The following is a 20,101-nucleotide window of genomic DNA, read 5'->3' as shown; positions in this document are numbered from 1 at the left end:
GCCGGGGTCCTGTCCCACCACCTGGAGAATAGTCTGGGGAGAGGGTGGTGGGGGAGAAGAAGTAGGACTCTAGAATCAGTGCGGAGATTCCTGCCGCTTAGAGTCTCCCACGCCGCTGCTGACTCAGCAGAGGTCCGCCTAACACTCTAACATTCATCACAGAAGCGCCGGTGCCAGGTTTCTAACGCCTGGAGCCGACCTGCGGCCAGGTGGAGGACCGCTACCGCCCGCCCCCTCCTCCTCGGACCACGCCCTCCGCCCCTGACTCCTCCCACCTCCCCGGAGCTAGGGCGCCTGCGCGCGGCGGGTGGTAGCTCTGCACCCCACCCCCCCAACCCCCCGCCCGGCCGCAGAAAAGCCCATTGGTCGCTGCTTGGGGCCGCGCGCTGCCTCGCGCCTGTGACTGTCGCACGTGCTGGGGCCGGAAGCAGCCGTCGCAGCGATGGCGTCGTTACTTTGGGGAGGCGACGCGGGTGCCGCGGAGAGCGAACGGCTGAACGGCCACGTAACCGCCACCGAGCCGGGGAGGGCCAGCGGGTGGGAGCTAGAACAGCACTCCCGCGGAGGGAAATATGCTAGGGAGGGCAAGGGTGAGCCCCGGTAGCGTTTGGAGTGGGGTGTCAGTTGGTAGAGAGATGTGGCAAGGATTTGGAAGAGGGCCACCGGAAGGGAGACTCTGAGAGAAACAGGACCTTGGTTGGAAAGGGCAAAATGAAGACACCTGCGCCGGGAGGGAACGCAGCTGGTGGCCCCAAGTAGACCCTGACTTTTCTATTCTCCCAATTTGACCACTAAGCCTCGGCTAGCCTTCATCTTCATCTTAGCTACCAACACGCTTTCCTGTCTACTTTCCTTTGCTTGTCCTGTGACCCCCAAGGACCGTCCCATTTAGACCAGAGGCTTATAAAGAGGAATTTCACATGCAGGGGCAGCGGAAAGTCTCCCAATTTTAGGGTAATTCATACAGGAGACCAGTTCCTCAAAGGAATCCATTTATACATAACATTGCAACAGTATTGGGAGGGGGATCTTCCCTTTCTTCCTTCCAGTATGTTAGGGGGCAGCACTGGGCTGCTTCATGGTTTGCTTCCCAATATTGATTGAAATTTGTGTCTTTCAATAGTTTTCAAACCTCATCCACTCCCAGAAGAACCTTCTGGGTATCAAGAGTGCCAGCATCCCAAACGTAGGTGAGTGCTGTTAAAGGAGATTGGGCTCAGTTCCTTGAAAAAGTGTTGTTTTCCTCATATCCCAACTTTAGCTCCCTTAACTTAACACTCAGGGCCCTCCACTGCCTTCCCAGTCTTTTTACCCTCTTCTCTACTGCTTGACTCTTTTGTGCACACTGTAGAGTCAGCAGGAGAAACTGGGATAATAACGCTTGATGTTTCTGCTTGGCATTTATCTTTACAGTTTTTTTTCCTCACATCCTTTTAGACGGTTCTGTTAATAGGATCGAAGAAGATGATGAAGATGATGTAGGTAGGAAATCCATTTGTGGGTATTTACTGGCATTCTGTTTCATGTAATCATGACTTCACAATGTGAATGAATAATATCTTAAGTGGAAAAGAACCATCTTTGCTTCTGTTTTCTTTATGAATAGTGAAGGTCAGAAGAAACACTAACTTGGGAGTGGGGATTACCTCTTTAGAGGAAAATTGAAATAGAATATGTAGGAATGGGTTAAGAATTTTCAACTGGCAAGGACAAAGTAGGTCTGGTGGCAATGGATGTAGGCTCGCTTGACGATAGAGTCTGGTGTAGGGCGGAGCCTAAGACACTGAAAAAAGTATTCTCAGTGCTATGTCATTCTTTCTAGAACCTTCTTTTAGAAGAAAAATGACAGCAGGAGCAGTTGCTTGATATACAGTCACTGAATGGAAGGAAGCAACTTGTTAGATGTCATTCGGGAGGCTTGACTTTTCCCCTGCAATATCCCCCTTTTTATCCTCGCTTTTCTAGTGGATTTGGCAGCCAGTTCACTCTTAAACAAGTTAATCCGGCGGTCCTTAGTAGAATCCAGCCACCGGGTTGAAGTCTTACAAAAGGATCCCAGCTCTCCACTCTACTCAGTGAAAACATTTGAAGAGCTGCGACTGTGAGTATTTGTGCCTTAAGTGTGGGAAAATGCCAGAAAGTGTAGCACAGAACAAACTAATCTGTTAATAATAAAACCATCAGATTCTCCTTCATGTTCTAATAATCAGTATTCAACTGAGATGTGGACGTTTTGCATGGAAATAAAATACAGCTCAAAGAGAAACACTAGGCCATCTGAGTTGTACAATGACTTGAGAACCTTTCTGATGGTAAAATTTTTAATCTTGCTGTGCTATGGGGGATAGCTAAGCCAGACACAGCCACATTACTACTCTCCATACCAGAATACAGGGCTTCCCTGGTGGCTCAGTGGTAAAGAGTCCGCTTGTCAATGCAGGAGACACAGGTTTGATCCCTGCGCTGGGAAGATAACCTGGAGAAGGAAATGGCAACCCACTCCAGTATTGATGCCTGGGAAATCCCACGGACAGAGGAGCCTGATGGGCTGCAGTCCAGCCCATGGGGCCACAGAAGAGTTGGACATGGCTTAGCAACTAAACGGCAATAACAATACCAGAATACAGATAACAGGAAATTTGGTGGCCCAAATATCCCTTGAGATAAGTTACAAACTTTTACCTCTTTACTTTTTGTCTCAAATGGTTTGTAAATAACTTTCTCAAATTGGTTTGTATTTCCTAGGGATTTATCAGTTGGCATTAAGGAAATGTATTTTAACAGGGAGAGTTACTGATGTGGAGAAATCCAAAATCCTGATGCCCTGTTTCTAAATGGGGAGACGCTTACCTATGATGAAAAGTTGGCTGCCAGTAATCTACCAGTTCATCTACCAGTTAAACACATCCAGACTATGCATGTCACTGTAGTGTCACTTTATTCTCTTCTGAACACCTGTCATGAGACCCCCCCCCCAGGAAAGAGGCATTTAAAATACCAGCTTAGAAGAATGAGCTAATATTGCATCTTCTGCTCCTAGATAGAACTGATATAAGAATCACCTAAATGAAATTTTGTCTTCTCTGAAAATTACAGTTAAAACATAGAAGTTTGTCATTGATTAAAAAGAAATAAATGATAAATCTCACTTAGTTTTCTGCTTGTGTGGAAAACAAAACTCTTCTGGAAAATTGTACTTCTCTCAGATGAGTTTTCCCTTTTGTTTTCTCTTGGTTCAAGAGAGAGTTCACCTTTAGGCCCTTACTACTATGCATGGTCTAAACTAATAACATAACTTACTGCTCTAGTGCTCCAAATGTACAGGCATGATTGTATATGTTTGAGAGTTGAGATTTAAATATATTATTAATACTTTTCATACTCAGTTGCAAAGTGGCCTAATTTAGAAGTGCACTTTTCATGTTTGTATTTCTGAGGCTACTGATGCGTCATAGCCTTCAAGTATTTGATTTCTTTTTTTGACAGCAAGGAAGAATTACTAAAAGGGATCTATGCAATGGGATTTAATAGACCATCCAAAATTCAAGAGATGGCTCTCCCAATGATGCTGGCACATCCGTGAGTTTCCAGGGAAATAGTATTGCAACTTGGTTATTTTTGGTCTCATATTCAGTTGATGCCCAGCGTCCCCTCTTTCCTACAGACCTCAGAACCTCATAGCCCAGAGCCAGTCTGGAACAGGAAAGACAGCTGCTTTTGTCTTGGCAATGCTCAGCAGAGTTAATGCCTTGAAATTGTTTCCACAGGTAAGGAAAGGCTGAGAGAGAGAGGAATGCTTGCAGTGCCAATGATATTTTAGTAATGGGCAGTAGTGCTGCCATGATGTGATGATCTTTAGAATAGATGTTCTTTCATAAAATCGTAGGATTATAGGCAGCAGTATAGGGTAGTGACTGAGAGCACAGTCTTCATAGTTCGACTAGTTCCAATACCAGCCTCTCTGCTTACCAGCTGAAAACCTTAGGAGAGTTAGTAAATCTTTTCGAGTACATTTTCTTGTTAATAAAAATAACATCTATAAAGGTGTGGATCACAGTTGTCCAGTTTGCCCTTGAAACCTGACAACAAGCACGGTGCTTGCCCTGTAGAAACCACTCCTTAAACACTGAATGAATGAGTATCTGCCTCATAGGATTGTCATGCAGATTGAGTGAAATAATACACATTTTTAGCACTGTGCTCAACATAAAGTGAGCAATGGCTATAAGGCTGTAGATCACCTCATCCCTCTTACTTAAGGCAGAAGGAAACAGCCTTGGAGAGGGACAGGTCGCCTGTGAGGTCACAGTTGTCAGAGAGTGGCTGAGCAGGGGCTAGAACTGGAGCCACAGGAGAGGCAGGTTCAATCCCTGGGTCGAGAAGATCCCCTGGAGAAGGAAATGTCAATCCACTCCAGTATTTTTGCCTGGGAAGTCCCATGGACAGAGGAGCCTGGTGGGCTCCAGTCCATGAGGCCAAAAAGAATCATACCTGACTGAGCACGCCCGACATGACTGAGCAGACACGAGTGTAGTTGCTTTACAATGTTGTGTTAGTTTCTACTGTACAGCAAAGTGAATCGGCCACACGTATGCATATATCCCCTCTCTTTGGATATATGGATTCCTTCCCATTCAGGTCACCACAGAGCACTGAGTTCCCTGAGCTCTATAGTGGGTTCTCCTTAGTTACCTATTTTATACATAATGTCACTATACCGCCACAAATTTTAATTGTATTTCAGAATTGCATAATGGCTCTTATGAATCTTTCTCCTTCCCCCTTGTCTCTCTGTCAGTGCCTCTGCTTGGCTCCTACTTATGAACTGGCTCTGCAAACTGGCCGTGTGGTCGAACGGATGGGGAAATTCTGTGTGGATGTTCAAGTGATGTATGCCATTCGAGGGAATCGAAGTATGTACCAGCGAGCCAGTCCTGGCTGATATATATATACTTAAATCAACTATTTTATTTATTTATTTTTAGCCAGCTTTTAAATTTCATCTTATTTTCTTTTGGCTGAGCCCCGTGACATGTGGGATCTCAGTTCTCTGACAAGGGATCACAGCTGCACTGCCTGCATTTAATGACTGGACTGTCAGGGAAGTTTCCCTGGCTCATATTTTAGATCCTGACTCCACCAGCAATCATGGTATATTAATACCTTCTCTGCTTTCTTGTCTCTAAAATGAAGACATAATGACACCTGTATCATAGAGTTGTTAACTGGAATTTAATGAAATGATAGAGATAAAGCACCGTGTACACCTCCAGCATGTGATAAAGATCCAGTACATGTTAGCTTATCACTCCCACAGCCCGAACAACAGCTCAGTGCTTTTGCCTGTTCTCTTCCATGAGGCTCAGTTGTTTTGTACAGAACAGCTATTATTGTTTTACTTCTTCATGAAAGTGCTACATGCATATAGCTTTAAAAAAGTCTTTAAAACAGAAAATTCAAAGGTAAACGTATAAGTTATCCTTTCTCATCTTTCAAAAACCTATTTCCAAAGACAACTATGGTTTTGTTATCAAATCTGTGGGGTTTTTCGTTTTTGAGTGTTGACAAAAAATGGGAGCACTTTTTTTTGTACTGTTCAAAAACTTACACATCTTAAACATCTTTTTGTGTTAGTGTGTATGGCCCCACATCCTCCTTTTGACCAGCTGTATAATATTCCATCAATTTTTTTCATAGGACCTCTTGATGGACATTGTGGTGGTTTTCTGTTTGGGGAGGGTCTGTAGGCCTTTCATTGCTGCGCCACTTTCCTATAGGACAGTGGAGATGTTGCAGGCCGGCTTTTTAGATGACTGTGAGGCAGAATCAGAAACTCAGGACTGTTACCATTACTGTAAACCGAGAAACTCGGGGGCTTCTCCTAAAACTCTGTAAAATCAGAAACCACAATGACCCTCAGGGTTTGCCCTTGGGAAACCATTAGGAAATGTGTTGCATGACCCAGAATTCCAGACGGTTAGAGTGGTGTGCAGCTAAAGAAGGCCTTCCAACCCTTTTCTCCCTAGTTCCCAGAGGTACGGACATCACCAAACAGATTGTAATTGGCACTCCTGGGACTGTCCTGGATTGGTGTTTCAAGCAAAAATTAATTGATTTGACTAAGATTTGTGTGTTTGTCCTGGATGAAGCCGATGTGATGATCGACACGCAGGGATTCGCAGACCAAAGCATTCGTATTCAAAGGTAACCTTCACATCCATCCTTTTCTTCCGACCAGATGAGGGATTTCATTTGTCCACTGCTCTTCATTGTCTTTACTGCTTGTTCCCCACTTCATTCTCCTTTAAGGCAGATTGGATTTTCATGATTTTCAGCAGCTCAGTGAGCCTTCGACCTCCTGTAATTTCCCACTTCATCTTGTAATCTTGCTTTACTCTTGTGCTGCAGACTCACAGATGGAATCCATATAGTGGATCTGCACCAAATTTTGCCAATAATCTTATGTTTGAGCAAAATTCTAAAGAGAATTTATTAAAACCCCATGGCACTATTGTAAAGACGCAGTAACCTGGGGTCAGCAGCCTAGTGGTCTAGTCCTGACTCTGCCTGTAAGTTGTTAAGTAAATCTTGTTATTTTGCTAGGCCTCCCTCTCAGGATCACCACGGGACTTAAAATTTCAGATTATCAGGCCGAACCTGAACCTTACGGAATCAGAATTTCTGGGAGTGGGCCTCTCTGTATCACTTATTTTTAAAGTATTTATGATGGTGGTAGTTTAGTCGCTAAGTTGTGTCCAACTCTTGCGACCCCATGGACTGTAGCCCACCAGGCTCCTCTGTCCATGAGATTTTTCAGGCAAAAATACTGGAGTGAGTTGCCATTTCCTTCTCCAGGGCATCTTCCTGACCCAGGAATCAAACTTTGGTCTCCTGCATTAAAGACAGATTCTTTCCCAACTGAGCTACAGGGGACTGTGTTAAGTTATAATAGGATATTGAAATACTTATAATGAAAACCAGTAATCCCCTACCACCAAACCCTAGAGAACACTGTCCATTTTGGCATTAACTGTCGTATCTTTAAATAACAAGCTCATATTGCTGCTTCTCTTTGTATATTGTCTCTTCCGAGGTGGCTCAGTGGTAAGAACCTGCCAGTATAAGAAATGCGGGTGGAACCCTGGGTTGGGAAGATCCCCTGGAGAAGGAAATGGCAACCCACTCCAGTATTCTTGCTTGGGAAATGCTATGGACAGAGGAGCCTGGTGGGCTACAGTCCATGGAGATGCAGAGTTAGACATGACTGAGCAACTAAACAACAGCTGACTTCCCATTAGAGAAAGTGGGAATTTAGTCCTTCTATACCACTCCCACTCTCACTTTCCTGTCCCCTCTATGACCTCTCGGTAGTTGTATCATAAGAGTTTGGTTACATTAATGGTCAGTATTAATATTATTATCACAACACAAGTATTGTTCACTGTGGAGCATTGAATTATTATAATTATGTGGGTTTGTTGTTGTTTTATTTTGGCTGCACTGGGTCTTTATTGCATTTCATGGACTTTCTCTAGTTGCACTACACCAGCCCCAGAGCTTGCAGGCTCAGTAGTTGTGGCTTGTGGGTATGTGGGATCTTAGTTCCTTGACCAGGGATCGATCCCTTGTCCCTCACATTGCAAGGCAGACTCTTAACCACTGGACCACAAGGGAGTCTCTAATTATGTTTTGTTGTGTGTAACTTTTCCTCCTAAAGTTGCCTGTTTTCCTTTTTTGGCTACTATCGTTGTGTAGGGCCCTTCAGTGTTTTCCCTACCTATTTCATCAGAGGTGTCATATGTCAGTGATATCTCCAGATAGTCAAATACATCTTAAAACTCCATTGGCTTCTTTTTTTCCAGGAGATCTTCCACACACACTGTCTCTGGTTTTTGCACTCTTGCAGTCACAGCCATGTTACAGGTTCCCTGTCCTCATTTATAGTTTTGAATCTCCTGTCCTGTGGGTCCTTTTTCTTGGTTTACTGAATATGCTAGAACATACAGTCCAGTGACTTCCTGCAAAAGGAGGTGTAGGAAGTCCATTTTCTAGCCCCTGCATGTCTGAAAATGTTTTTATTGTGCCTGTAAATTTGATCTCTGAATTGATTTTACCTGAATGTGGAATCCTGTCTTAGAAAGCTTTCTCCCCATAAATTGAGAAACAGTGTTGAAGACAGAAAAATGGTTGTTGTTTTTCTTTTCGTTGGTTGGTTTTTTTACTGTAGTTAATACTCTGTTTCTGGTGTTGCTACTGGAAAGTTTAATGTCATCCTTATCCCCAGGCTTTTGTCTGTGACGTTCTTTCTTCTCTAGAAGATTTTGGAATTTTTTATCCATGGTATAATGAAACTTCTCGGCTTGGTTCAGATTTTTTTTTTCTTCATTGTACTATACACATGGCACATGCTTTTCATTTGCAGAATTTGTGTCAACCACATCTGCGGAAATTTCTTATGTTACTTCTTTCCCTACAGTGACTAACTTTTTAGGAAGCCAACCCAGTCACAGCAGGGAAATACACACACACACATATGTATCATGTATATATAATAATATAATACTGAAGAACTAATCATGCACATGTGTTATTACTTTAACATAAAAATATGTAAAATATATGCTTATTTGAAATTATATAATATTATGTACTTTTCTGTTACATAGTGCTATTATTTAAACAAAACAACCATCGAACTAAACTGTGGCAATTAGTAATAATTCATAGAAGAATTTTTTTTCTCCTATGTTTTTCCAGTAATCATGTATGGATGTGAGAGTTAGACTATAAAGAAAGCTGAGCGCCGAAGAATTGGTGCTGAACTGTGGTGTTGGAGAAGACTCTTGAGAGTCCCTTGGACTGCAAGGAGATCCAACCAGTCCTCCTAAAGAATATCAGTCCTGTGTGTTCATTGGAAGGACTGATGTTGAAGCTGAAACTCCAATACTTTGGCCACCTGATGCGAAGAGCTGACTCATTGGAAAAGACCCTAGTGCTGGGAAAGATTGAGGGCAGGAGGAGAAGGGAACGACAGAGGATGAGATGGTAGGAAGGCATCACCGACTCAATGGACATGGGTTTGGGTAGACTCTGGGAGTTGGTGATGGACAGAGGCCTGGTGTGCTGTGGTTCACGGGGTCACAAAGAGTCGGACACAACTGAGCAACTAAACTGATAGGAGAATTCGTTAAATATGCATGAGAAAAATACAATAATGTTTGATCTCTGATACAGCAATTTAATCTTTTAAAACATGATTGGATGCTTAAATTTTGGAGGCTGCACTATTGTATATTCTTTCATTTTTTATTTTTTTGACTGCACCACACAGCTTGTGGGAGTTTAGTTCCCTGACCAGGGATCAATCCTGGCCCTTGGTAGTGAGAGCACAGAGTCCTACCCACTGGACCACCAGGGAAGTCCCTACTGTGTATTTTTAAAATACAGAATTACAGAACTTTTTATGAAGAGACTGTAAATCCGTTAGAACTAATTACACATACTACCTGTATTTAATGACAGAGATAGTAATGACACGTTGTTCTGTGTCTCACAGTGCTATAGGATGTTTCTTTTCCAGTGTCCTTGGGACTCCTTGCAGCCTTCTTTCCTTGTATGTGGCAGTAAAACGAATAAAGTCAAATATAAAATTCATTTTGACTTGCAGCTCTGCCATCAGTAAGCCCACACTGATTTTTTTTTTGGAGTGTAGTACACACGCACAGTGGATTTACAACGTTGTGTTAGTTTCTGCTGTACTGCATAGTGAATCAGTTATTCATATGGCCACTCTTTTTTAGATTCTTTTCCAATATATGTCATTACAGAGTTTTGAGTGGGGTTCCCTGTGCTATGCAGTAGGTCCTTATTAGTTATCTGTTCTATACACGCACACACACACATATATGTGTATATATATATATATATATGAGAAGCCCACAGTGATTCTTGGTATCAGTCCAGTGAGATATCCTCTGAATAAAAGTGTCCAAGCATAGAATACTTAGGAGCTAGCAACAGTGGTTTTTAGACCTGCAAGAATTTCCAGCTGCCTCGGAATGTTCTTCCACTGCATCCACACACTTGTTTTGGTAGACCAAGTGTTTGTCATTCAAATCCTTTGCATCCATAAATCCATCATCTGGGTCATCCATGCCTAAAATGTCCATCTTCAAACACCCCAAAGTCTATTAGATCTCATCATAAGTGAAACCTCTCCTCCTCAGGCAAAAAGATTATAAACCACAGAGGTGACTTAAACTTGTGAAATTAAAAGATGGATTCCTTACAAATTTAGTAAAGAAATGAGAAAGTCCTCAACTTGGCTGGACTTAGGAAGCAGTTTTATTTCTAAAAAAGGAAAAATAAGTCATTTTTTGCTGCGAGTTTTTTTTTCCTTTTGAACTATTTATTTTGTTTTGCAGTATAGCCAATGAACAATGTTGTGATAGTTTCAGGGAACAGCCAAGGGACTCAGTTCAGTTCAGTCGCTCAGTCATGTCCGACTGTTTGTGACCCCATGAACTATAGCATGCCAGGCTTCCCTGTCCATCACCAACTCCCAGAGCTTACTCAGACTCATGTCCATAGAGTCAGTGATACCATCCAACCATCTCATCCTCTGTCATCCCCTTCTCCTGCCTTCAGTCTTTCCCAGCATCAGAGTCTTTTCAATGAGTCAGTTCTTCGCATCAGGTGGCCAAAGTATGAACTGGTTGGATCTCCTTGCAGTCCAAGGGACTCTCAAGAGTCTTCTCCAATTGATGTTCAAAAGCATCAATTCTTTGACACTCAGCTTTCTTTATGGTCCAGCTCTCACATCCATGCATGACTACTGGAAAAACCATAGCTTTGACTAGACAGACCTTTGTTGGCAAAGTAATGTCTCTGCTTTTTAATATACATGTATTCATTCTCCTCCAAACCTCCCTCCCATCCAGGCTGCCGCATAACATTGAGCAGAGTTCCATGTGCTGTACAGTAGGTCCTTGTTGGTTCCCCATTTTAAATATTTGCCATGAGTTTTTGTTGCAGCCTTTACAGAACACCAGACAACTCGGGTACAGTCAGTATACAGCATCTTCCTGGGTCATGAGACCGTTTTGGAGATACAGTGTGTTAATTCTGTTTTACTATAATCTTCTCTGTTCTCATCCTTAATGTATTTCTAAATTAGAGATGGACATTGTTTTTGTCTCAAGCTTTGAAAATAGACTAACATTTTAAATCCTTTCACTGGCCAGCTACAGTGGCTGACATCTTGTAGACACATGTCCAAGGGAGCACTCTGCTTCCATTCCTTCACAGAAAGAAATCTTATAAGGCTTCTGCAAGTTTGACCTAACAAAGAACCCCCAAACTTTGGTAATGAACAGCTTAGTATCACAGGGAAGCAAATCGTATGCCTTTTTAGTAGTGTTATGTACAAAAGATGCAGGACATTTAGCTGGTAAGAGCTGTTCGTGTTCTTTGGTAAGGAGTTCATAGGTTGAATGGAATCTGCCAGAATTTATATTTGCTCTGTCTGCTGTTCCTGCCAGGGGTTGAACAGAGGCTGGTTTGTGTTTGGATACAACGTCTAGCAGCCTTTTGTTTTATATTTTCTGTGTTGTATAAAAACTTCATAGAAGTCAAGATGTTTTTAAGACTCCATTTTTTAGTTTTTCCTTCCTTTTGTTTAAAATACATTCAACCACAGCACTGTCCAATAGACATACAATGCAAGCCACATGTGTAATTTAAAATTTTCTAATAGCCACATTAAAAAAAGAAACAGGTGAAATTCATGTTATAAAAAAATCATTTTATTTAATTTGACATATCAAAATGAGTGTCTTAACAAGCAACCAATATTTTATCAGTATAAAAATTATTAATGAAATAGTTTGCATTTTTTTGCATACTAAGTCTTCAAAATCCAGTGTGTTCTACAGAACAACCCATGTTTCTTTCCCTTGGATAATTGGTATAAATTTACTTTTTGGAAGGAAATGACCCCAGCCTGGGGGTACCAGTCCTGGGGCCGTATTTTTTCGGATGAAAGATTGTAGTAAAACACATGGCCATTGCAGATTCTCCTCCAGTCTCTTCGCAGCCCCCCACCCCCTGCCAGTCCTCCCTCTGAATTCTCTGGTCTCAGCAGTCTTAGGCCTCCCGGGGTTCTGAGACATCCACTGCCTTTCCATCAGCATTTCCCTCTGTAGCACACGTACCTTAGCTTCATCCATCTTCTCCGTTATCATGCTTTTCCATCTTGCAAAAATATATTGGATGTCTCTTCCACCCATTTCTCTTCTTGGATTCCTCACGTTTTGTGAGTTCATGTCGTCATCCCTTTATAATCACGTGAGTGTGATGTGGGACACTGAGAAAGTAACACATGTAGTCAGTTTCCTACAATCAACCCGAAAGTGGTCCAGATGTGTGAGAAGCTCCCGGGGATTCAGGTCCCAGGCTTGAAATAATGTTTGGGGATCGCCGAGCTGTGTGAACTCTCCTGCTCCCTTTGAGGACTAAGGACTTTTCCTCTTAAGCGCTCTGTTGTCTTCTTAAAGGCAGTGATTTCTCTCTAGTCTCTCTTCTGTTTTTTTGAAAACTAAGTTTTTAATTGATGTTTAATATACATACAGAAAAATATCCAAATCCTACGTATACAACTGGGTGAATTATCACAAAGAGGCTATGCTCATGGGACAGTGGCCCTGATCAAGACTGAAATCTTTCTCAGTTGCGCTCCAGAAAGGGCCCTGCAAGCCCTCTCCTGTCACCAGCCCTCTCTCCCCCTCAGACTTAGCTCTGTCCTAACTGCTGACTCTGTGGGTCCATCTTACCTATTTTTGAACCGGGGTATCAATTGTCCTATGTTCAGTGTGGGTTTAGTTTGCATTTTCCATGTAGCAGCATCTTCCCCTTCTGCACCCCTTTTATTTATATCCAGGTCTTCCCATTCCACATAGACTTCACGTGACTGTTCTTTCCGACTCAGTTGATAGAACACCTGCCGTTGAGTGATGAGCCTCTGTGCCCGTCATCCGCATGGAGTTCATGTGAGATGATTGCCATAAACGGCCCCTGGACTGACACCTTAGGCTCTATGAGCCATCTCTCCTAAGGAGAAGACTGGCTTGAAAACCCCCAAGTCCTCCAGATCGCTTAGCTGATCTTCATTCTGGAGCCCCATGTTCAGTTTATGCATTTCCCCAAACCCTGAGTGGGAAGGAGGGGCTGACATGTGGCACTCTGCAACAGCTGTAGTTTTTGTGGCCACAGTGCCCTTCACGGTGACCCTGGAGCAGGAGCAGGGGCGTGGGGGGCAGCTGATGGCCATGGGCGTCCACTGCTGGAAGCTGCCACCCCAGAGTGGGACAGGCCTGGCAGTTGGGTGATGCCCTTTTCCCTTCTCTCTCCCAGAGCTTTACCCTCCGAGTGCCAGATGCTCTTGTTTTCAGCAACCTTTGAAGACTCTGTGTGGCAGTTTGCCGAGCGAATCATTCCTGACCCCAATGTTATCAAGTTACGAAAAGAGGAGCTGACCCTGAACAACATCCAACAGTACTACGTGTTGTGCGGGAGCAGGAAAGACAAGTACCAGGCTCTCTGCAACATTTATGGCGGCATCACCATAGGCCAGGCCATCATCTTCTGCCAGGTAACTCTGCTGGGACTCACCTTCCTCGTGCCCAGAGTTCTGTGCGGACGGGGGCAGGGGACAGTCAGATGAGTGAGAGCCAGGGAGCCGGGCACTGTGTTCCACACTGTTTATACATGATGTTCAATTTTCAGAGCAACTTTGAATATAGATTACTTGTATTTTATGGGTGACACTGAGGTAGTGGAATGACTACTCCCACTGGAATTCCAGTGGAATGATACTTCCTATGACATGAAACATCCTAAAAGGAGGGCATCCTCCTTTTAGGTTTATTTAAAATTTTTTTTCCTTTTTGACTATGCCATGCAACTTGCAGGATCTCAGTTCCCTGACCAGGGATTGAACCTGGGCCATGGCAGTGAAAGCCCAGAATCCTAACCACTGGAATTAGGATTAGGGCCTCCAGGGAACTCCCTGGGCATCCTTCTTTTAGAGGGACTGCTTCTAACGTGTCCCCATTCAGATTGATGTTTACTGTGGCATTTTCACAGATACCCTTTATCAGGTTAAGAATGTTCTCTTCATTTCCAAACTTACTCTGAGCAAGGCAGCCACTCAGTTACTCACTCTTGATAGCCCCTTATTTTTCTTTTCATATTTACTTTTTCTCTCTGACATTGTTCGTGTTCCTGTTCTTGATTGTATTTTCTCACCACCACGTGAACACTGTCAGCTCCATGAGAGCGAAGTCTGTTCCCTATACCTCCATGCCCCCACCCTGGAACAGCCCCGCCCAGCAGTGGACGGCCTTGGAAACACACCTGTTGAGTAAAGGAAAGTGCAGCCCTGCCACAGGGTAGCCATGTAACCCTGGGCAGATCACTTAATGGTTTTACACGTTAGGTTAATTTTTTAGTTTTTTCAAATGAGCTTAGACACCTACTTCATCAGATCATTATGAAAGCAGATGAGCCTGATGTAAGTAAAGGTTTTTGCAAGGTGCCTGGCACACACAACAACTTAATCATCATTGTTGTTGTTCAGTCACTAAGTCGCATCTGAGTCTTTCCAGACCCATGGACTGTAGCCTGCCAGGCTCCTTTATCCATGAAATTTCTCAGGCAAGAATAGTGGAATGGATTGCCATTTCTTTCTCCAGGGGTCTTCCTGACCAAGGGATCAAACCCACATCTCCTGCTCTCTTGTATTGATAGGTGGATCCTTTACCACTGAGCCCGTCATTGTTAGGTTACCTCATTTTGTCATCCAACCACCACAAGAAGTGGATGGAGCATTTTATTCTGTTTCAGGGCTGAGAAGCAGAGTTCTGACAGGTTGAGAGGGTGTGCCCCTTAGAGGCCTGGGGGCAGGAGAACTCCATGCTATATTCACAGGTCTCTCTAGGCCTGAAAGGAAGGTGGAGCAAAACCCCTCTGCAACCCCCATACCCCCAGCTCCCATGCCCTGCAGACGTGAGCGCTGCACACACAGTGAGGCTGCTTCAACTTGGATGTGGTGCTGGGCTTTGATTTTTCTGCAGACTCGTCGAAATGCCAAATGGTTGACTGTGGAGATGATACAGGATGGCCACCAGGTGTCTCTGCTGAGCGGAGAGCTGACTGTGGATCAGCGAGCTTCCATCATCCAGAGGTTTCGGGATGGGAAGGAGAAAGTCCTTATAACCACCAACGTCTGCGCTCGAGGTGTGTGTGTGTGTGTGTGTATTTAAAGTCAAGTTTATTGAGGTTATCATTTACATGTGATAAAATTGACTCTTTTTAAGGGTGTGGTTCAGTGAGTTTTGACAAACATATGTAGTCATGTACCCATCTCTGTAATCAAAATGCAGAACAATTCCATCTCCCCTCAAAATTTCTCTGTGCTCATTTGCAATCAGTCTCTGAAACTAATGGCCCCTGACCACTACTGAACCAGATCTCTGCCTCTCTATTTTTGTCTCTTCCAGAATACCATGTAAGTTAAATCACGCAGTTGGTAGCCTCAGTGTCTGATTTATTCCTCTTGACATCATACTTTGGAATTCATCAGTGTTGTTACATATATCAGTAGGTCATCCCTTTTTATTGCTGAGTATTCCGTTGAATTGGTGTACTGCAATTAGTTCATCCATTCCCCTGTCGATGGACATTTGGATTGCTTACAGCTCAGGGCTCTTTTGACTGAAGCTGTAATAAACATTCATGTATAGGGCTCATGCAGACATATGTTTTCTTTTCTCTTGGGTAAATACCTAGGAGTAAGATTTCTCAGTCATAGGGTCAATGTATATTTAGCTGTAGAGGCAACTGCAGAACTGTTTTCCAGAGTAGCCATGCCATTTTGCATTTCTACCAGCAGTACAGGAGGGGTCTAGTTGTTCTCTACCCTGTCAGTAATTGGTATTGACACTTTTTCAATTGGTATCTTAACTTTTCCAGTAAATGTATGTGGTGTCTTTGTGTTTTCTACTTGTGTTCCCTAATGGCTAATGATGTTGGTCATCTCTGAGGTGTTTTTAATTTTAAAACTATTGACTGCTGGGAAAAAATCTTTGGTTTTTTTACAAGCAAAGGGTCTTCCTACTCTCCTCACTTCCCCATTGTATCCTTGCCTATACCACATACTCAAACCCTGTTTCCTAGTTTATTACTGGTTCACCCGACAGAACTGAGGACCTGCCATGAGGGCTGAGCCTGGCATTTTGGAGGAGCAACCTGAAAAAAGGCCTTCCCTTTGGGAGCACACCACCTCCTGACCCTCTAGACCAGCGCTGTCCAGTTGAAATGCTTGCACTGGTAGAAATCTATTCTCTGCTGTCCAAGCCATAGATAGTAGCTTTTGAGCACTGGGAGTGTGGCTAGTGTGGCCGAGGAACTGGATTTTTAATGTGAATTAATTTAAATAGCCTCGTGAGGTTAATGGTTACCATACTATATATAGCACATCTGCAGAACCCCAGAGGAAAGGGGGCACAGATAGCTCCAGAGTCAAAGCACAGTACAGGGAGGATAAGGATCACGAGCCAGCAGCTTGTTAGTGTTGGGCGTGGAGGCCCCGGGTGAGCCCAGAAGTCTTCCTGGAAACATTAGATGTGAGAGGTGTGGAAGGAAGGGGAGAACCCTTGGAAGTCTTGAGTTGTTTGTACTTTATCCTGTAAGGTTTGGACAGCCGAGTTCTAAACACAAGTGCTCTGGACATAGCTGTGGCAACCGTAGTGAGAATTAGAGGCGTAGGATTTGAGGGACTGGGGAGCAAGTCCAGAAATTGTTGTAACAAATGAGGCCATGGAAAAAATTGATGAGAACAGTGGCTGTGGGGTGGGGCGGAGCTGGGGCCCTGATGGGGAAGAGAACCTGCAGGGGACTTCGCCCAGCGGGAGCAGAGAGAGGGGGTTTTTTGGCTTGGTGAGAGCCCCCTCCCCCCGCCACACACACATGCACACTTGGTACATAGTTAGACTTCTTTAGAGTTCACTTCTACTGACACTCTTACCTAGCATCTTAGACTTACATACTTACAAACAAATATATGTCAAAGCAGATTTGATTCTAGACTCTGTCTGTGAAATGAGAATTCCCTCAGCAAATGTGGTTCTTGGATAGCTGGGTCCTGAGGTGGAAGCTGCAGGGCCCTGTGATGTCCTTCCTCTTCCAGGGATTGATGTGAAGCAGGTCACAATCGTCGTGAACTTTGACCTCCCTGTGAACCAAGCAGAGGAGCCGGACTACGAGACCTACCTCCACCGCATTGGGCGCACGGGCCGCTTCGGGAAAAAAGGCCTTGCCTTCAACATGATTGAGGTGGATAAGCTGCCTCTACTGATGAAGATCCAGGACCACTTCAGTGAGTGGCACCCTTCACAGTCAGAGCTGTGGGCCTGCCCACATTGACAGTGATCGTGTGTCGTGGGCCTCAAGCCCGGGGTTCATGATATAGTAGGATGGGGGCGGGAACCAGACAGTTGAAGGAGTCCGCTTCTTAGTGTCAGAGCTCCTAACCTGAGATGGGTAGAGAAAGACCTGAAAGCTAAATGGAATTAATATGAGCTCAGATTTCTATTTTATTGTTTGTTCTGGGATCTGAAGCAGATTTCACATCCATAAAGAACGACTGTAAGTAATGAGATCCTGTAAGATTATATTGTGTCCCCAGCTTCCTTTTTTGTCTGCATTTTCCTCTTCCCTGTTGTCCCAGCGACCAACTTGGGCAATCCTAAATCCTGAGACTTGCTGCTTTCCTCCAGCCCTCCTTCCCCTCATGTAAACAAGGCAGGCTCTGATAATCTGCTGGGGAGATGGCTGGGGGGCAGGGGAAGAGCAACCCTTGCAGGCCCCCAAACGTTATCTTTCACCTTTAGGACAGTCGTACTTATCCTCTGTGGGAAGCAAAGTATACTGTCCCTGGGGGAGTGCCCATAGGCACAGATATGGAATTTGAAATATAATTTTAAAAGTTTGCTTACTAACTGTAGACCCTTCAGGGAAGTTGGTTAAGCACTCTTTGTGTTAGGATAATGGAGCAGGGATGGGTGTGGAGAAAGACCCATTAAGATTGCCGTTGCTGTGGTGATCAATGCTCCCTGTTGCCATCCAGAAATGTCTCCCCCCCATGCATGTACACACCCACTTCACTCCCCATGAACTCAGCCAGGCCCCTTCCCAGGCTCCCCTCTCTGCACTCTGGCCTTTTTTTCTGCCCCAAGGTATATAGACCTGAATGTTCTTTTGCCTGGTGCATTTGATGCTGTTGTGGTTGGTGTGAATTGGTTATTTGGACATCTGTCCATCCTCACCTAATCTAGAGAATGTTCCTATATTGAGGATTCCCATATGAGGTGTCACTGTCTTCAGAGATGTAGTTGGATGGAATGAAATTTCATTTGGGCCCTGGGATAAGACTGTTCCATTCTCTTTTGCTCTTTTAGACAGCAGTATTAAGCAACTCGACCCTGAAGACATGGATGAAATTGAAAAGATTGAATATTGAAGAAATAACTTTATCATTTAGATGTATTTTGGTTTATGTGAGAATGTAGGTTTTGAAGGTAATTTTTTATGTTAAGCCTTTTTCAACACGAAGCTGTTACATATGGCAAAATAAATATCATGGTAGCCTCAGTTTTAAGACCTGAGATGTTTTTGAACCAAACTGATGTGAAGCAGTTGATTCTTTTGAATAAAAAAGTGAGATAATTTCTTACTCCAGTCTTTTCACAGATAAACATCTTTGCAGGGCTGCTGGCTTGTTGTGGGATGTAGTTCTTATAAAGCATCTGAGTCGGTCATGCTGCCTGTGAGCAGCTTAGGGCGCCACGAGATGGCAGTAGAACGTCACTGTTGTTGGCATTTCAGTGGTTACAAGCGCTGCGCCTCCCACCCCAGGGTCTCGCCCCCCGCCCCGCCCCCTGCATGCATGCACCCCCATGCACAGACACACACTCTTCCCTGTGAGTACAGGGTAAAATCTTTACAAAGTAAAACAGTTTGAAAGAGAGAACATTTTGCTTCTTTTTTAACGTTTCAACTGACATAGGGAATTTCAAAATATTTTTCTATTTTAGTTCTTAATGTCTTCAAATGAGAGAAGATTTAATCCATCCTCAGTTATTTTATAGTCTATGAAAATGTGGTTTTATTATAGGCATTTCTTCAAGACAGTCAGTGGGGGTTGGGGGAACCCACTTGCCTTATTAAAGAGGTGACGTTTCAGGGAGCTGTCAGGTTTGCTTTTCAGAATCTCAAGGTAGATGTGAGAATCCTAGACATTTTCCTACAAGTCCCGTTGAGATGCTTCTCATTTCTCACATTTACTTCTAGAGAAATGAAACAGTGGGCTTGAGTAAACGGGGTGGTGGCGGGGAATCGATACTCTCCCAGAAAGCCCGAAGCAGGCTTTGCAACCTGCGGCCAGAGTCTTGCTGCAGCTCTGTCACACCAGACTGCCACCAGCGTCCTTGGGGAGTGTGCCTGTCATCCCAGGTTGGAGTGCGGTTCCCGGCTTCTGGTATTCCACATGCATGTCACCTGCCAGTGTTTTATTCCCGTGGGCAGGGCTCAGACAGAGATGAAAATCGTCCAACATCCTCATCCTCCAACAGGTATTTATTGTGCATCCTGTAGGCTACACACCAAGGAAGAGAGATGAGTAAGATGTACCAGTCATTTCCGAATTCAGAGCCTCACAGCTGAGACTCAGAATAAGCCAGCTTTGTTTTAATAATGGTCTTTGTTTAAATAAGGGGCACAGAGGAGGGACCTCCAGCACCATGGGGGCCATCTTCCCAGAGGAGAAGACACTGCATTTCTTTTTACCAGAGAGGACATGGGTTGCAAGATGCCTCCCGACAAGTACTTAGTACCACTTTGCTGTCACCTAACAGGTCCAGATCCAGCTCATCACCAGAATTACCTGGAGAACTTGGGAGAAAAATAGATTTCTTCCCCATAGTGTACACAGAAATCCAGACTCTTTTAGGGTAGAGCCCAGAAACACAATTACCTGTCGTAGCCG

The 20,101-nt window shown here is 44.0% G+C and overlaps 1 protein-coding gene across 5 annotated transcripts; it reads left to right on the top strand.

Annotated features, from left to right (window-relative positions):
- The first annotated feature begins 417 nt into the window (after window positions 1–417).
- Window positions 418–18,739, top strand: DDX25 (DEAD-box helicase 25). 5 transcript variants are annotated; one of them, XM_081535099.1, is made up of 12 exons: window positions 418–505; window positions 1,124–1,190; window positions 1,438–1,482; window positions 1,966–2,101; window positions 3,487–3,579; window positions 3,665–3,767; window positions 4,799–4,913; window positions 6,027–6,204; window positions 13,411–13,648; window positions 15,132–15,294; window positions 17,246–17,434; window positions 18,516–18,739. In XM_081535099.1, exons 1-12 carry the CDS (start codon window positions 443–445, stop codon window positions 18,575–18,577), a joined length of 1,452 nt encoding a protein of 483 aa, XP_081391225.1. In that variant the 5' UTR covers window positions 418–442; the 3' UTR covers window positions 18,578–18,739. The 5 variants fall into 5 exon arrangements, with proteins under 5 accessions (XP_081391225.1, XP_081391224.1, XP_081391227.1 ...); XM_081535098.1 differs by having other exon boundaries at window positions 1,414–1,482; XM_081535101.1 differs by having other exon boundaries at window positions 418–590.
- The last annotated feature ends 1,362 nt before the right edge of the window (window positions 18,740–20,101 follow it).

The sequence above is a fragment of the Giraffa tippelskirchi genome, chromosome 10 (assembly GCF_054371585.1).
Source record: "Giraffa tippelskirchi isolate mGirTip1 chromosome 10, T2T-mGirTip1v1.2.pri, whole genome shotgun sequence".
Lineage (NCBI taxonomy): Eukaryota > Metazoa > Chordata > Mammalia > Artiodactyla > Giraffidae > Giraffa > Giraffa tippelskirchi.
This window is presented reverse-complemented; position numbering and strand designations above follow the sequence as displayed.

What these genes read in the sequence shown, in the direction of transcription:
- DDX25 (XM_081535098.1), top strand. Translation starts at nt 443, where the DNA reads ATGGCGTCGTTACTTTGGGGAGGCGACGCGGGTGCCGCGGAGAGCGAA. An exon ending in TGCCATTCGAGGGAATCGAA is followed by an intron (nt 4,914 to 6,026) that starts GTATGTACCAGC and finishes TTTTCTCCCTAG; the next exon opens with TTCCCAGAGGTACGGACATC. An exon ending in CAAAGCATTCGTATTCAAAG is followed by an intron (nt 6,205 to 13,410) that starts GTAACCTTCACA and finishes TCTCTCTCCCAG; the next exon opens with AGCTTTACCCTCCGAGTGCC.